This window comes from Pseudomyrmex gracilis, unplaced genomic scaffold (assembly GCF_002006095.1).
Source record: "Pseudomyrmex gracilis isolate BER0280 unplaced genomic scaffold, ASM200609v1 scaffold_346, whole genome shotgun sequence".
NCBI classification, from domain to species: Eukaryota; Metazoa; Arthropoda; class Insecta; order Hymenoptera; family Formicidae; genus Pseudomyrmex; species Pseudomyrmex gracilis.
This window is the reverse complement of record NW_018020930.1, coordinates 9,003-26,199: the sequence shown is the minus strand read 5'-3', so window position 1 is coordinate 26,199 and position 17,197 is coordinate 9,003. Positions and strand designations below refer to the sequence as shown.

Below are 17,197 nucleotides of genomic sequence, written 5' to 3'. Positions count from 1 at the left end.
GGCAATCTCGTCCGTCCACCAGTACATCGACCTCCGATTCGGCGGTCCTCGGGAGCGTGGCATTGCGGTATCGCAAATTGCAACCAACGTTTCCCGGAACCACCAAAGTTCTGTTTGGAGGTCACGCGGCTCGGCCGGTGGAGTTGGCCAGGCCGCGATCTAAGCAGCACCGGACAGGAGATGTGGGTCCAGTTTCCTTAGGACCCATTTCTGGGACGGTGGCTTTTATTTCGCCCAACGGCGACCCCGCTGGCGGGCAAGGAGCACGTCGACTCTCATGGTTATGTACTTGTGGTCCGACAGGATTTCCATGTCATCCCTGACACGCCACTCGGACACACTGCGCGCAGCCACCAAAGGGGAGGCGAACGTTACGTCCACAATAGACCCCCCACTTTGCCTAACGCAGGTGTGCTGCAAGCCCTCGTTGACTACAGAGAGCCCGCAGGCCGCCAGCATGTCCTCGAGTGCCATTTCTCTCTGATCGGTCCTGGGAGAGCCCCAAGTGACAGACTTGGAGTTGAAGTCCCCCAGAATCAGAACCGGACAAGCCAAGTGCCGTTTAACGACTAGGTTGAGCTCGTCCAGGTACTCCCGAAACTCTTGGAAGGGCCTTGTGGGCGAAAAGTATCTACCTACGACCACCAGTTCCCCCCACTGCACAGCAAAGAAGCCATTGCCTCTCTCCAACGGAGAGAAAACGGTGGTCCCCCCTTTCGTGCCTCACCTTACATAAACCGCGACCGAGCCGTCTGCGGATCCCGACCACAAAGGGTGATCGGGGACGTTGTATGGCTCGGCCGCAACCGCTACAGCCCCATCCAACTCCGCGAAACTTTGGACCATCAGGTCCTGGGCCCCGCGGGAGTGGTTTAGATTGCACTACAGGAGAAGAGGTGAGGGAGCCATTACGACACCAGTGACTCGTCCACCTCTATCTCCTCTGTCTGGGCTCCACTCGTAGAGGTCTGTGTGGTCCCTTCTGCAGGCTCCGGCGTTGCAATTGGCGCCTGCAAGGCGGGAGTTGCGTCCTTCTCAGGGGTGGGCGCAGGTCCATCCCTAGCGGCTCTCTGTGCCCGTTTGGCTTTTCCCTTAAAAACTGGAGCACAAGCCTGGCTGCCGAGTCGGTGGGCCGACGGCCGGCTGAGATCGGCGCATAGCGGGCATTTAAGGGTTCGTTTGCACGTTGCCACAACGTGTCCCCGCTCTCCACACCGGTAATACCGGCCCCTCCTATCTTCCTCCGGCGCGGTGTACGTGCACGTCGCGATGACGTGACCGCGTTGTAGGCATCTGTGGCACTGAAGAGGCCGTCGCTCCAGCACCTCGACCGGCGCCTTCACCCACCCCACCAGTAGGGATCCTTCGTCCGCGACCTTTTGCGCTGCGGCTGGGATCCACACTGGATCCACGCCGTGAATAGTCGATTGAAGGAAGCGCGAGTTTGGCCAACTTTGATATCAGTCGGCCGACAACCCCTAACGGCTACCACGGCGTCTCTTACTTCCTCCGGCGTGATTGAGTCATCCAGGCCTCTGACCCGCAGTTCGCAGGTTTCAGTTGGCCTGGTGACTCTTACCTGGAGGTTCTCGGCCAAGGCAGACATCTTGGCAAAGAGCCTGTCCGCCTTGACCTCACTATCTTCGCCGGGGATCTCCAATATAAGAGCCCCGGTTAATGCCCGCTTTGGCCGGAGGGCGGAAATTCCAATGCTTGGCAGCTGTATTTGCGCCCTCATCTCCGCGAGCGCCTTTGCGACCACCTCCTTGCTTGCACCAGGGGCGGCGGATAGAACAATTGCTGCCGAGCGAGGGGGTTTGCCCACCTTAAGGGGTGATAGGCGCGTGTCCGGACTTAGCTCCCGAGACAGCGGTCTTACCACCCCTGGCCGAAAGAGGCGGCACAGCCTGTGCCTTCTTCTTCTTTCTCCCTACCACCTGGGACCACGATGTCCCAGGTGGTTTTTCAAGGGATCTTGGAGCGGGGAGCTGGCAAGAGGAGCCGGACCGATCTGGCGCACGGGTGTTGTCCCGGCCAGTCAGGTTTGCAAGTTCTCCTCCGTTTCCTCCGCCTGTCTTCTTTGCTTTTTTGGTTTTTTTCTTCTTTTTCTTCTTCTCCTCCTGAGAAGGGAAAGAAGAATTACCTTTCGGGGGAGCGGGTTTTGCGGGTGGATCGGCACCGCTCCCCTTAGGGCCCATTTTAGCGGGGTCTTTGTTTTAGGGAGGAGGAGGCTGTAAGGCCGTACCACTTCCCTCAGAGTCCAGTGTTGGGCGGAGGAGCCGGAAATGGACTTGCTCCCAAAAGACATTTAACTGGGAGCGTACAACATCCATTAGCCGGCTCTCCATCTGCTTGAAGGTTTTTGGACCCTCTTGGTCACTCGCTGTCTGGGACGGTAGGTCGCGACGTTTGGCGACCATCTCCGAGTACACCCGTTGCGAGGAACTCTGCCTCCGGCCTTCTCCGGGTGACGGAGGGACCGCTTTGCGGGAGTCCCCCGGCACTGGCGACGGGGGAGGCCTCGGTGGAGAGACCTTTGGCCTCTGCTGCAAGGAGGATGGAGCTGAGGGAGAGGAGGGACGCCGGCTTTCCAGCTTCTTCCGTTTCTTTGTCTCCTTCAGCCGATCCATTTTGAGGGACATGAGTTCCTTTCTCATGTCCCTCATTTCTTCATGAAGGGCGTCTACCTTCCCTTGTAGACGTCTTTTTTCCTGGAGGACGCTATCCAGTCGGGCCTGAATAGCGCCCCTGTCCCGCTCCAAAGAGGCCACCTTATCACGCAGGCCGGTGACCTTTGCGCTCAGCTTGTTATTGAGCGTCTCGAGGCGGTGGACTTTTCCCGACGAGTCCATCCGGCCTGGTACAATTGCTACGGCTTTTTCTAAGCCAGTAGCCGCCTTTTTGAACTGGCGGACAAAGGTGCCCTTCATGTTTTTGAAATTCACCGCCAGTGTCCTCACCGCATCCGCCATTTTCGCGGCGTGTTCAATCACCTGCGGCGTCGGCATGTTCCTAGAGACAAGTACCGGCGCTGAGGTGGCATTACTGTCGTCACCCTTCGCCCGATTAAGGGAAGAAGGCCGGCTCGCAGGAGTTGATCTGGTTGACACACGGATTGTATCAGAATCCGCGGCCAACTCCTTTTCTGCCTGGATGCGTAGGGCTCTTTCTTCCTCGTCGTTCAGCTGCTTTTTGGCAGCTGCCAGACCGACAAACTCGCCCGTGGTCGGAAGACGGCCTTGCCCTCTTTTCCTTTTATTATCTCCTTAGATGGTGGCCCTCTCAGCAAAGAGAAGGAAGGGATTTAGTGGTTTTGTCCTCTGAGCTCTAACTTTTTTAAGGGACACAAATTCGACCTCCATGTCTGAATCCGTGTCCGGGAGGGGAGCGTCCGACGGGGGAACCTCGAAGTGTTGATTTGAGAACCCCGGCTGAAGCTCGTGACAAGGCCTGATGTTGTTGGCCTCCAGCCTCCTCTCCTTCCGACTTGTCCGTGCTGGGTAATATTTCGCATGCGCGGTTGTTACGCCCGGCGGCGTCACTTCCCGTCTTCGCCCGTCTTTGACGGGCGAAGAACAGAAGAGTAACTTCCCTCCCTGATTGGTGACTCCGCACCGGTCATCGCAGACGCATTATCCCGTGATGCCCCTGCGGGGCAAGCATCACGGAGCCCGTTATATGATGACGACCCGAAGGTGGCCGGGACAATACCACCCTCGTGCCGGAAACTGACCGTCTGGTCGATCTGCCTCGGTAACTTCTTCTCGTCCTTCTTTGCCATTATCCATATTTGTATAAGGCTAGTTTGATTTCGGTGTGTCCTTTACCTAGGACGGTCCCCGGCCAAAGGTAACGAGCCCATCTTCCCTGGGTTTGGAGTTAGGGTTTTCCTTTCCTTAGTGGCCGGCCCGAAAGCGCCTCTCGGAACTGGACACCTCGGATTTTTAGTCAGGGTTTACTCCCTTAGTTCGATTGCACCGTGGCTGATGAGGTCGGACGACCCCGGATTTGAAGTCAAGGTTTTCTCCCCTATCCCAGTTGCACCGGCAAAAGGTGCTGAGCGAGGCTGGGAACCCCCGGTTTTTATTCGAGGTTTTCTTTCCTCTATTTCCCCTCTTAGTACAGGAGCTCCCCAAAGGCCTGTTCAGCATAGGTGACTCTGCCAGGGACTCTTAAATAAGCCCCCGCTGACATAACCAGTCGGATCTTTGCTCCCCTAAGCCTGGGCACCACGGCAAGGTGGGGGAAAGTCGCCCAGAGTTCTAAGTAACCTTTTTTTTTTTATTTACGCAGGGGAAATGCGTTTACGCACACCCTGACCTAGACTAAGTCTGGGCCAGGGTAGTGTGAAACTTGCCCCGCCAGAGCGCACTCCAGCGGGGAATACCCACTAAAACCCCTGCGGTGTCCACCTTTCACCCTTTGAGGGCTGCCCCGGTACTGCTTTTAGCTTGACCCAATGGAAGCCCGATAGGCATGAAGACTTTCGCCCCCCTATAATCTTAAATGGAGGAGCAAAACTACTTCTCAATCGGGGGGAGGGGGGACACAGCTTTTTACCCGCCGTCTGCGGGCCGAGTGCAATGAGGGGGAAACCCCACTCGGCCTCAAGTCAAACGCCGAAACGGACTTGACCCCATGATAGTAGTATTGACTTCCCTATTGTCTCAAAACGCGAGACAAGAGGGAGGTCCTCCCCCCACACTGCGCTCAGCCACCGCTGAGTTGAGCCCCACCTAGGGCTCAAAACAACGGGGACCGGGCCTTCACCCAACACTGCCTGGTCTCTTGTAATAGAACCAGGCGTCTGGTGCTAAACGCACCAGATATACGGAGGAGCGGCTCCCGGAATCTTTGTGTTGGAGCCGGGAAAAACCGCATCCTCCCTATCCTCGTCAGGGTTTGCTAACGGGCACGGAAGCCCCCCGGCCGATAGCCGAGCACCGGGCTTTACCCATTCGGTGGGAGGACTCCCGGCCCGACTTCTCACAGATTGGACGCCTCTCATCCTCAGTACAACCGGCCGCTCTGTGCCCCGGCCGACCACAGCAACAACAAAGATCACTGCGGTCGACCTGGCTGGGGCACAGAGCCCTGCAGTGCCCAGGCTGGAAATATCTGTAGCACTGCAGGGGCGAGGGCGGAGTGTTCGCACTCTTGCCACCACCCAGCCCACCGGCAATTTCCGTTTAATCGCTTTGGCCGCCGCCTCAGCTGGGCAGCGAACCAAGGCGATTCTACCCACGGGCTGGGAGCGACGCAAGGATACTACCCTAACGCCACTCCCGCCACCAAACTCTGCCACAAACTCTTTGCAGAGGTCGTCCTCCGTGGTGAACTCGTCTAATTCCGAAACTAATATCTCCACGTTTCGGGATGGACGACCCACCGTGACTCCTTCAAGAAGAGCCTCCTTCAACTTGGAGGCGAGGAAGTCCGCCTTGGATTTGCGGTCTTCTCCCCCATCTCCAACAACAAGTGCCCCTCCAGGGTCCGACAGACCCTGGAGACGCCCGCCGACCTTGAGTCCATTTTATTCCTCGCGTCCCGAAGGACTTGAGCATACGACATGCCCTCCCCTTCAAGACGCAAGGTGACCGCTTCCGTACGCGGGAGTACTCCGCGAGGCGGCCGCTGGCTTGACGAGGGTAGGGTCAAAGGAGGGGAAGACTCCCCTCGACCGGTACCAGCGGCCGTCCCCTCATCCTTCGTAGACGCCTTGGTGACCCTTAACGCTTTCTTCTCTTTTTTCTTCTTCTTCTTCTTCTTTCTCTTTTTCTTCTTCTTTTTCTCCTTTTCCTCCGCCTGTGCCCCAACAGGAACAGGCAAAAGAATCGAAGACCTACTAACAGAGGGGGGCCGTCTCGGGAGCCCTCGTTCCAAAAGTTTTTGGAGCTCCCCCGAGACGGTGCACCGCACCACCCTCTCAATCTCCTCCAGCCAGGAGGGAGGAATCTGACTCCCTCCCTGGCTGGAGTGGAGCATGTAGCTCCTCCCGGCCTTGGCATAGAGACGTCGGCCATGACACGCACCGACGTTTTCATGCTTTCGGGAAGCGCGTGAAGCGATCGGGAGGCCTCATTATGGACCTCCTCGATCGCCGCACGCGCCCCCACAACACCTTTCTTAATTTCCTTCAAGTCAGCGAGGCAGGAGGCATTACCCTCATCAAGATCCTCGCTGACCTGGAGGATGGCCTCCGAAATTTGTCGCTCAGAGGCAACCTGCCCCCGAGCGACCCTTTCTACTTCAGTAACCACGTTGGCGACACCCCTCTCAATGTTGTCCATAGTTTCACGGAGAAGGATGAATCGGGCTCGGAGCTCCAGGAGACCTGAGACGATCCTTTTTTGGAGCTCCCTCGGCCTGCCCGCTATTTCCTCCCTGGACATTTTGGAGCGACGACAAAGTCGCTTTCAAAGCTCGTCCAAGGAGTCAGCCACGTGGTCAAAGAGGGGGTCAATGCCCATCGTAACGAGCAATCGGCCACCCCCAGACCCTCTTGAAGAGCCGACTCCAGGCTCTTATCAGCCTTCCTCTTGTCTTTATTCTTCTCAGCTACGGCAATAGCAAATTGTTCAGAAGGACCCGCCGTCAACCCTTCTTTCTGCCCTTCGGTGGATAACGACGCGGCGGGAACAGGGACAGTACTCCCACCGTGCCGGCCCCTGAGTGTCCGATCACTCTGGGGCGGTAAGTCCTTCTTCGTCTTGCTGTCCATCATATTTTTCTACTTATTTGGTTTTACATCGGTGTTTTCCTTCACCTAGATTGGTTGGTAAACAAAACCTAACGAGCCCGATCTGCCCGGGAGTTGGAGTGTTTTTAAGGCGGCACTCACTCGCCTTTGACGTAGATACTTCATCAGGTTTATTGGGGCATTTTATAAGCTACTCCCTTTCCACAGGAGCAACCACCCCATCCTCAGTATCTAACGCTGTTTGTCCGCGACTGCTTCTTCCCCCCGAACGGGTTATTTGCAGCTAATCTCAGTACTTGAGGCCGTTTCTCTATCCGCAACCCAGGGACGCGCTCGGTGGCAGTCAGCTCTGCCCTTGGAAGGCCGGGGCTGTCCCCCCGACCCCCAAACCGAGAGGTCCTAAATAACCTTTTTTTTTTTTTTTTTTTTTTTATACGTGGGAGAAATCCTTTATGGATACCCAGACCCTGAGGGAGGGCGAGGGTTATGCGGGAATATCTCTCTCCACCCGCAAATGAAGGAGGTGTACCCGCTAAAACTCCCACGGTGTGTCTTCCTCGCTCTTAGTAGGAGGGGACCCGGGATTCCATTGTAAGGATGCGCGCGGGTCCCCTCCTGGAGCTGTTAGCTTCTGTGAGGAGGAGAATGATTGAGAACAGGTTTTCGTTCATGTCTCCTCCTCAAGCGTTGATCGCTCCAATCTTTAACTTGATGTCACCACGGGACACACACCGTGATGACACCCCGTCTTTTGGGCCCCGTCACGGCCCGGCGGCGGCTGCTAAATAAACAAATAAAAACCACATAACCGTGGTGGACGGTACCACCACGGGAATATCAGCCGCCGCCCGCTCGTTCACGCGTCCTAGACGCTGCCCCGGGATCGGTGGGCTAACAAGAGGCCCGGCTCCTTTCAACGCCCACCGTCCCGCAATGTACAATTGAGTCTCCCCTATTTTCCTCACAGAGAGAAAGGGAAGACTCATTGTCAAGTGGGGGGCATGCCTCGACCCCTAGGACGTACGCGGGAAGCGGGGGCCCCGCCATCCGCTCGCGCACGTCTTCGCGGTCTCCCCAGAGGGAGAGGTAGCCTCTCCCTCTCTCGTTCGGCTGCCTCCGTCTGCTCCATCACCGCGGAGCAGAAGGAGACAACCGCTCCCCACTCGTCTCTCTCCCTGGAGGCCAACGCCCGTAACAGGCCCTCCAGAGAGAGGTCGTCTCCTATTTTGGCGACCAGCTCTCGGCGCTCCGGAGCCCACCGTGGACACTCTTCCACGGTGTGCTCCACCGAGTCGCTGGCCGCCCCGCACGCGTGACATTGCGTCGTTGATTCGCGTCCGATGCGACACAGGTACTCACCGAAGCAGTCATGCCCGGTAAGCACCTGCGTCACACGGTAAGTGAGGCGTCCGACCCCGTTGTCCAACCACACTCGTAAGTGGGGTTGGACGACCCGGACGACTTCCTGAGCGTCCGCACGTGGTTCGCTCAGGAGCTGCTCCCAACCAAGGAGCAGTTGTCGCCGGGCTTGGCGCTCCGACCTGGCGAGGGCCTGCTGCAGAGCATCCCCCGCAAGTCCTTCCCGCTGGAGTTCGACCCGGCGAGAATATCTCGCCGAGTACATGCCAGCGAGGAGGGCAAGGAGAGGCATCCCCGCCAGTACGCCCGCCGTCTTTCTCGCCACCGTACGGAAGCCTCATATCACGCGAAGGGCTACTACTTGTTGGGAGGCGCGGAGCGATGCGAACTTACTCCGCGCTCCTGCCTTCGCGGCGGCTTCCGCCCACAACGGTGCCCCATACAGAACCACCAAGTGGACCACGTTGGCGTAAAGACGGCGAGCTTTATGCTTTGGTCCCCCAAGGTTCGGCTGAACACGCGATAGGGCGTTGGCGACATTCCGAACCCGGGGGGCCAGGCGAGCAAAGTGCTCGTCAAAGCGCCACTTCGGGTCGAGGTGAAGACTGAGGTACTTAATAGTCGTACCTACCTCGACCGTCCTAAATAACCTAATCGAATCTAACGTAACCCCTAACCTATAGTGATAACGTTGTCACTGAAGTTTTCCCTCGAGCATACATTGAACATTTATTTGTTTACGTGTATATATGCAACTCACACGCGCCGAAAAGCGTGTAAAGTCAAATGTTAAGTATGTTATTTTTGGAGAAAAAACAGCGAAATTTACTGTTATAGTAGTTTTCTTGAGCTTGGTCATAAATAAAGACATGCGTGTTATATTGTCCCTATTTGTATTATTTGCTTATATATTCAAAATTATCACCTTTTTACTAATAAACAATTACTTACTAACATTTATTAATTATTTACTGTAATACTTATACAAAATTGTCCTTTACAAATTGTTTTTTATTATGTGATTGAAGTTGTTACTGCGTTGTGACAAGCACCTTACCTACTAACGTGTCAATAAACTTGCACTCGATCTGTTTGATAGCGACACGAGCGTCTTATTTTTCATATTTTTATGAGTATTTAGTGATCAAATATTATTTGTACTACATATCAAACTGTAGCTCCTTAATTTGCCAAACACAATAAATATTCAAACTAATAAAGAAGAATAAGATTCTTTGGGCCTCTAAAATCTATAAGAATCACGAATGAATTAAATTTAAATCGGGTTTTTTGGGCCATTTTGCAAGATTTTATGCAGAGAATGTGCTTGAATATATATGTATACATGCATACACATATATCTGACAAAATAATTTTTTCCTTCATGTAGGATGCTGGATTTGCATCACATATATATGAAGAACCCCGTATACCCCCCTAATTAATTTTAAAATAGTGCGAAAAAAACTTCTCAGCCAGAACTCGAACCTGGAATCTCTGGCTTTCCGGGCCGTTGCCTTCTCTGTTAGGCCACCGAGGCACTTGGAGCTTGTCTCGCAATACTCAGCACATCTATTAAATTGTGAATATGATAATAACGCCGTCTCCCACCAGCGTAAATTTCAAACTAATAAAGAAGAATAAGATTCTTTGGGCCTCTAAAATCTATAAGAATCACGAATGAATTAAACTCAAATCGGATTTTTTGGGCCATTTTGCAAGATCTCCGGCTTTCCGGGGCGTTATTATCGGATTCACAATTTGATAGATGTGCTGAGTATTGCGAGACAAGCTCCAAGTGCCTCGGTGTCCTAACAGGGAAGGCAACGGAGTTCTTTTCGCAATATTTTAAAATTAATTAGGGGGGTATACGGGGTTCTTCATAAATATGTGATGCAAATCCAGCATTCTACATGAAGGAAAAAATTATTTCGTCAGATATATGTGTATGCATGTATACATATATATTCAAGCACATTCTCTGCATAACATCTTGCAAAATGGCCCAAAAAACAATAAATATTCTTTCTAAAGATGAATTACTTAAAACTTCTGATTAATATAATAAAAGTTCGCAAGTGGTCACAAATAGGGTCATGGTCATAAATAAAGACATTTACTTTAATACATCTAGCGTACGCCGATATATAATGACCTATTCTATTTAAAAACCTTGTTTTTTTGCCTATTTATTTTAACATATAATCGCAATGAGCTTTAAACCGCAGTTTATTATCAAGAACTATACCTAGATATTTCATCAATTTTACACGCTCTATCTCAATACCATCCAACTATATTTCAGTGTAATATTACCTTTCAATACTTTTTTTATACTTCTAATTATCATGTATTTTGTTTTACTCGCGTTTATTTTTAACTTATTTACATTCATTTATCGTTCAACTACATTGAATGCTGTATTCATTTTCCTCTCTAGATCTGCGCTACTTTCTCCAGTTACATATATTAATGTGTCATCAGCGAACATTTTTATATTGCATCCTTTTGGACATATTTTGATTATATCATTTATGTACACTATAAACAACAGAGGTCCTAGTACTAATCTTTGTGACACTCCATATTCTGTTGTCACTAAGTTAGACCACCTATGATTAATTCATACCTGTTGTTTTCTATTATTTAGACATGACTTGAACCATTCAAAGACTATTCCTCTAATATTGATACAGCTTTCCTAATAATCTGTCCCTTTGTGTTGTTTCGAACGCTCTTTTAAGATCCATGAAAATTACTCTTACTAATTTTCTTTTACTTATTACAAATTTCTACTTATCAATGACAGTTTGAATTGCTGTTTCACACGACTACTGTTATCTAAATCCCGACTGATGTTCTGTTATAATAGCATTAGTTTTTAAGTACATTTCAAGATGTTCTTTAACTACTAATTGTAACACCTTCTCAAATATTGATAACAGAGAAAGAGAGAGAAAGAATGAGAGAGACTAAGAGAAAATGAGAGGGAGTAGAAGACAGTGAGAAAGAATGCGAGAGAGCGTGAGAAAGAGTGAGAGAAAGTGGGAAAGAGAGCGTGAGAGAGAGTGAAAGAGTGAAAGAGAAAATGAGAGTGAGTGAGAGAGAGAGAGAGGGAGAGGGATAGATAGATAGATAAATAGTTGCTTTATTTTTTACGCGCTCCGGGAAAAATTTCCCCGTAAGCGCAATATAACAATTTAACAATTCTGTAAATAACAATAATTAATAAATGGATCTTCTTGAAGGAAAAAATAAAAAGTGAGTAACTTAAATACAAAATAATAATAAAAATAAAAATAAAATATAAATAATCAGTAAAACAAAATAAGAGTTACAAAAACAAAAGAAAGGAATACATGCAAATAAAAATTTAACGCAATTTGAACAAATTATTCATTGCCAACTAAAAGCAACTCATGTAATTTCTTTCTGAATTCAAAGAAAGGTAAATTACGAATGTCCACTGGAATACTATTCCATAGATCTACTGAGACACATTTGAAAGACCGTCTGAAAAGTTCAGTGCGGCATAGAGAGAGAATGAGGTTATTCTCCTCAGCGAGTCCCACGCTGCACAACTGAGTGTCTAAATTCATATTTATTATATAATATTTTAGGTCGCTGTGATTCAAAAAATTTGTAAAGCAGACAGCCGATGCAGTACATCTTCCGAGATTTTATTTTGAGCCATTTTAATTTTTCATATGACGGTGTGACATGCTCAAACCATTTAATTTGGAATATGAATCTAATATATCTATTGTATGCTCTTTGCAGTCGTAGATTATCCTCTTCAGTTATATCCGTCATAAGTGTACAGCAGTAATCCAGAAATGGAGAGACGTGACTAATCTTGCACGAAGTGCAGGCGAGAAAAGATGTTTGTATATCTTTAACCGATGCAGCGAAGCATTTATGCTCGAGATGATTTTAGGTACATGAATGTCCCATGATAGCGCGTCGGACAAGGTTACACCTAGATATGTGGCAAATCTCTTGTAGGGAATATTAACATTTATGACTGTAATTTGCGACATAGAAGGAAGATCAATACCTCAATGAATCTTGCTGTTCCAATAATCATTACTGTTGTTTTATCTTCATTTAACCTTAATCCATTCAGAGATGTCCAGCTTACAACATTTCGGATATCAGCATTACCTATGGATATCGCATCAGTTAGGACTGCAGGTTCAGAGTGAAGATAAATCAATAAGTCATCCGCATAAAGATTATATTTACAATGAGATAGAGTTTTGCCGAAGTCCGTGATGTATATGATGTATAACAAAGAACCAAGAACTGAGCCTTGAGGAACTCTTTTTGAAATGGGCTGTTTAGAAGAAAATAAGCCTGATATAGGATCACGGACAGCCTGAGTTCTTCCAAAAAGATAGGAGCAGATCCATCTCAATGTAGAATTGGAGAAATTCATAATACTCAGTTTTTTAATTAAGAGTGGATAGATAACATTATCGAATGCCTTTGAAAAATCAAAGAATACAGCTACAGTAACTTTGCTAGAATCAGCGGCTTGTTTTATATCGTCTAGTACTCGAATAAGCGCAGTTTGCGTGGAGTAACCACTTCTGTAAGCATTTTGAAAAGGATCCAGTAGATTCTTAGATTCCAAGAAGTTAGAAATCTGCACAACAACAATGTGCTCAAGCATCTTAGAAAGAACACAGATGATTGAGATTGGCCTGAAATCTTTCAATTCCAAAGGACACTTAGTTTTCGGAATAGGACAAACTATTGCTGACTTCCATGCTGTAGGAAAGACTCCATTTGTTAGATTCCAGTTGAAAATGTGAGTGATTATCGGGAGAATACGCGGCAAAGCTAGTCCGAGCAGCTCAAGAGAAATGCCATCATCACCAGCAGATTTAGACTTGATACGAGAAAAGGCATCTTTCACGTCGCAGTTCTCAATGTGAGACCAATAAAACTTGAAGTCATCATAAGCTAATTCACCCAGATAGATCTCATTGTTATTTCCAGTTTCATTTACAGATGTTTGCGCCAAGAAGAAACTATTTAGTTTGTCTACCGTAAAAGGTATATTTTTGTTATTATTTTTCATTTTTACTAGACCTGACTGTCTTAGTTTCGACCAGGTTTCAATAGGTTTCTTTAGATTTGAAAAAACTTTTAGATAATAATCTTGCTTGGCTTTTCTAACCATGGCTTGCACTGCGTTCCTCATAATCTTGTAAGAGTTATAGTTGTCGTAGGTTCTGTATCGCCTCTATTTTCTTCGATGTCTATCTCTATCAGCCATACACGCCCTTATAGATGGAATAATCCAAGGTGCAGGCAGACGTTTTGGATGAATTTCTTTAAACGGAGCATGTTTGTCAAAGCATTTCGATAAAAAATTATATAAGAGTGTCACTTTTTCTTCAATATTATTTTGTTGTGTCAATTCATTCCAATCGCCGATAGCTCATCGTGAAAGGTATTAATGTCGAAATTACTGAAATCTCTAACAATAATAGTTTTAGAGCAACATCGTTTAACATAAATGTTATATGTAATGTCTATTAGATCATGAAATGAGAAAAAATTTACGCTTTGCTGGTTATAAGAAATTAATTTTTCGCAGTCATCAACTATACATAAATCTAATAGAGTAAAAGACGTGGCTGTATGATGAGTTGATCCGTACGGTACAAGGTACATAGAAGATGTGGCAGCAAAGTTCCGAATTACATTAAAATCATATGTATAATTATTAAAATCGGCATTAGAATCTCCAAATACTATATTGTGCCTGTAATTAACAGAGATGTCAAGAAATAGACTGAAGAATTCAGACAGATAACCACAGTGAGGCGGTCTGTAAACAACAGCTAATAAAAACTTGTCACGTATGGTCAAAATTTCAGCAAATATGAATTCAGGCTTTCGACAATAATTTCCATCAGAAGTTTTAATTATCTTTGCTTGTAATGAATTTATTAGGTAAAAAGCAACTCCTCCGCCCAGTTTGCCAATTCTGTTGCATCTAAATAATTGATATCCCGGTAGATCAACCATGTGGTCAGGACTTGTGGGCTTTAGCCATGTCTCTGATATGCAGATGATATGATATCGAGTGTTGGCAAAAAACAGCCTAAATTCATCTAAATGTGCCATCAAGGATTGACTATTAACGTGACACGCACGAACAGGCATCCACTCAGTTGAAAAGTCCATAATTTGTATTATTTATTTTCTCCTGCAATCTCTTCATTAAAATAGGACAGTACTTGCTATCAAAAGCTGAGTGGGAGCATTCCTTTTGTAACCATCTTCTACAATTTCCACATGCAGCGACGCAACTCCTCTTCGAGCAGTCCTTCATCTCGTGATTCTCAGCACAGTGGCCGCACAGTGGTGAGCCTCGGCAATTTTTAGCTAGATGGCTAAATGCTAAACATTTGTAGCATTGCAAAACACGTACGTAGTCATCAAAGGTACACGCAGAGTAATTGACATAAATATGAGGCTCCTGTCGCAGCAAAGCTTTTATCTCAGGTGTAACTTTGACAATGCAACTTGTGCTATTACGTTTATCCTTAGGTAGAAATATATACAGTACATTAACATTGGGCGTATTAATCATGCTCAAATTTAAGGCAATAATCTCAGACCTAATCTGATCTTTAGTAAGACCAACTGGTATTCCACAAACAATGAGACGAGAATTGACCTTAGAGATCTGCTCTACTTTTAGCCCAGCCTTGGCTAACTCACTTGAGTCCTTGATTTTAAGTAGATCAACGGCATTGGCTGCTATTCGTACACCGTTGTTACGCGTAGACGTCATTTTATTGACTTTAAGATTAAAGTCAGCCGGCTTAATTATTTTTTGAAAGGCCTTTTTTGTGTCCTCGGAAGTAGAGTACCTGCTAGAAGAATCTTTAGGCAGAATTAAAATACTGGTCGATTTTTTAACTGCAACAGTCGGACCGCGAGCGACACGCACTGTAGCGTCGTTAGATTTAACCGCCAATGCGTACGAGCAAGCAGGAGTGGTACTCCCGTCGGTCATTAGTCCGGCAGATCTATGCTGTAAGGTATCTGCACGCACTTTAGATACAGCTTCCGTAATCATTTCTTCGACAGTTTCTATTGTAACCGAGGCTGAGCTTTTCTCCTTTTCCAATAAAGTCAGGTATGCGACAGAAAACTCAGAGAAAGCTTCTCTGCAAGCTCTAAAAGCAGACTCAATCTGAGACCTTCTGTCAAGCGAATCCTTGCCAGTAAGAAGCAACTTTGAAACGGTATCAGAATGTTCAATAATTGATATTTTTAACGCATTAACTCTCGACGCATTCATAAAAACACCAGTGGACATACCGCAAGTACCTGAGTCAGAAAGCAGCGCTGAAGAAGAGCGTTGCCTCGTGAGGCAACCGCTTGGTTGTTTATCTCCTTTGTTTGTGTACATGACATGCGAGTTATCACTTAAGCCAGAAGACGGAGAGGGGCTATCCCGCACAGACATCTCGAGGCCGTGATTGGAAAATCCGCCCCCACCAGTAGTACACGGAGTGAGGGAAGTGACGGCAGGCTCAGGTAACGGTCGGAAAAATCCACTAAAGACCAAAAAAATAAAAATCGCAGAGAAGATGCACCAAGAAGTCCAGAAACGTGACCAGGAACGATCGACAGTCAAGCAAAAGGCTTTAGTCGTTAAGGCTGAAAACATCAGGGCCCCAAAGAGCAATAGGCGGCAGTAAAATGATCGAAAAGACGGAGCTCAAAAATACACGTCTAGATATACTCACTTTACGAACGAGAGGAGGGAGAGAGAGAGAGAGAAAACGCGTGCATTTATTTAACGCCTGGGACACATCCCCTCAGGCGCGCTACAAAGATACAGAACTATGTACAGTTGTATATGTGCTTATAAATAAATTACTAATACAATGATATTAACAAAAATACAACAAAAATAAAAATAAAATAACAGTAGATAACAACAGTAATAGTGCAAAAACAAAGATAAACATAGATAAGTGATAAAATGTAACATTAATAAAAAAGATGCTGGTATTTTGAGGTGTGTCCAAATATGGAACCAAACTAGAGCCGCAACATCAGCAGTTTTAATTTAGATAATCAAAAGATACTTATAAAAGCTGTTTTTAAATTCGTTAATAGAACGTGCATTGCGTATGGCAGGTGGTATGTCATTTCATAGCTTTGATGCACTGTATTTAAAAAAATGTCTAAAAAGCTTGGTTCTGCAAGAAGGCAAGGAGAGTAGATCCTTAGCTGCTCTAGTGTTTCTATTAGATTTAGTAGTTCAATATGTAAAACCATTATATATTATTTCAAGCTGATGACTTTTAATGATATTAAACACCAGACATCCCACGAAGTGGGATTTTCTTCTATCTTCTGCTTTGAGCCAGTGCAGTTTTTTGTAGAATGAGGTTAGATGCATGTCTTTTCTTATGTTGAATGCAACTCTAAAACAGAATTAATTGCCCTGCATAATTTTAAGTTAAGCTCATCCGTAATGTCAGTAAACGCCACACACCAAGAATCCAGATATGGGAAAACAAGTGAAGTAATAAGAATTACATTAATAACATTGTTTAAAAAAATATTTTTATACATTTATAAAAACATTTTTGTAAAAATTAATTTGTTTTTAAGTATGTTACTATAGTTAAATAGTAAACATTGTTAATGAAACTTTTGTATAAAACATTTTTTGATATCTTCTATAATTTTTGAGATAAATTAAAAAAAGTAAAAAATCGGTATATGTATAAGAAGTGACTTCATTCCTTAAAACCGTTTTTGGGCCGCAACGGAATTTGTCAACATTTATCTATTAATCTACTCTACATGTGTGCAAAGTTTCATCAAAATCAGAATTTTCTATTTCACGAGGTTCTTTGTTAGTATGTATTTTACTGACAGTGTTAGTTACTTTTTATCCCAAAACAAAATACTGGAGATGTGAATTCCTAAATATTTAACACTGGAAGAAAAAAAAAGGTATATCAGCTTCGCAGAGTTTAATGGTGAGCAAACTGTCAATGTCAATTGAGTTAATATATCGCGCTGGGGTGATACTCTATTGACCACAGTACGATTCGACACCGCTCGATTCGACACAGATTTATTCGACAC

General features: G+C 46.5%; 1 protein-coding gene across 1 annotated transcript; it reads right to left on the bottom strand.

Moving 5' to 3' along the window:
• Positions 1 to 225: 225 nt before the first annotated feature.
• LOC109860213 lies at positions 226 to 846 on the bottom strand. Its single transcript, XM_020439140.1, has 2 exons — positions 733 to 846; positions 226 to 657 (listed from the first exon to the last, which is right to left on the bottom strand). The coding sequence occupies exons 1-2, from the start codon at positions 844 to 846 to the stop codon at positions 226 to 228; spliced, it is 546 nt and encodes a 181-aa protein (XP_020294729.1).
• Positions 847 to 17,197: the final 16,351 nt, after the last annotated feature.

Excerpts from the sequence above, each read along its gene's own strand:
- LOC109860213 (XM_020439140.1), bottom strand. The coding sequence starts at position 846 with ATGGTCCAAAGTTTCGCGGAGTTGGATGGGGCTGTAGCGGTTGCGGCC. Across the intron at positions 658-732 it reads ACGGCTCGGTCGCGGTTTAT|TGGGGGGAACTGGTGGTCGT; the intron begins GTAAGGTGAGGC and ends TTTGCTGTGCAG.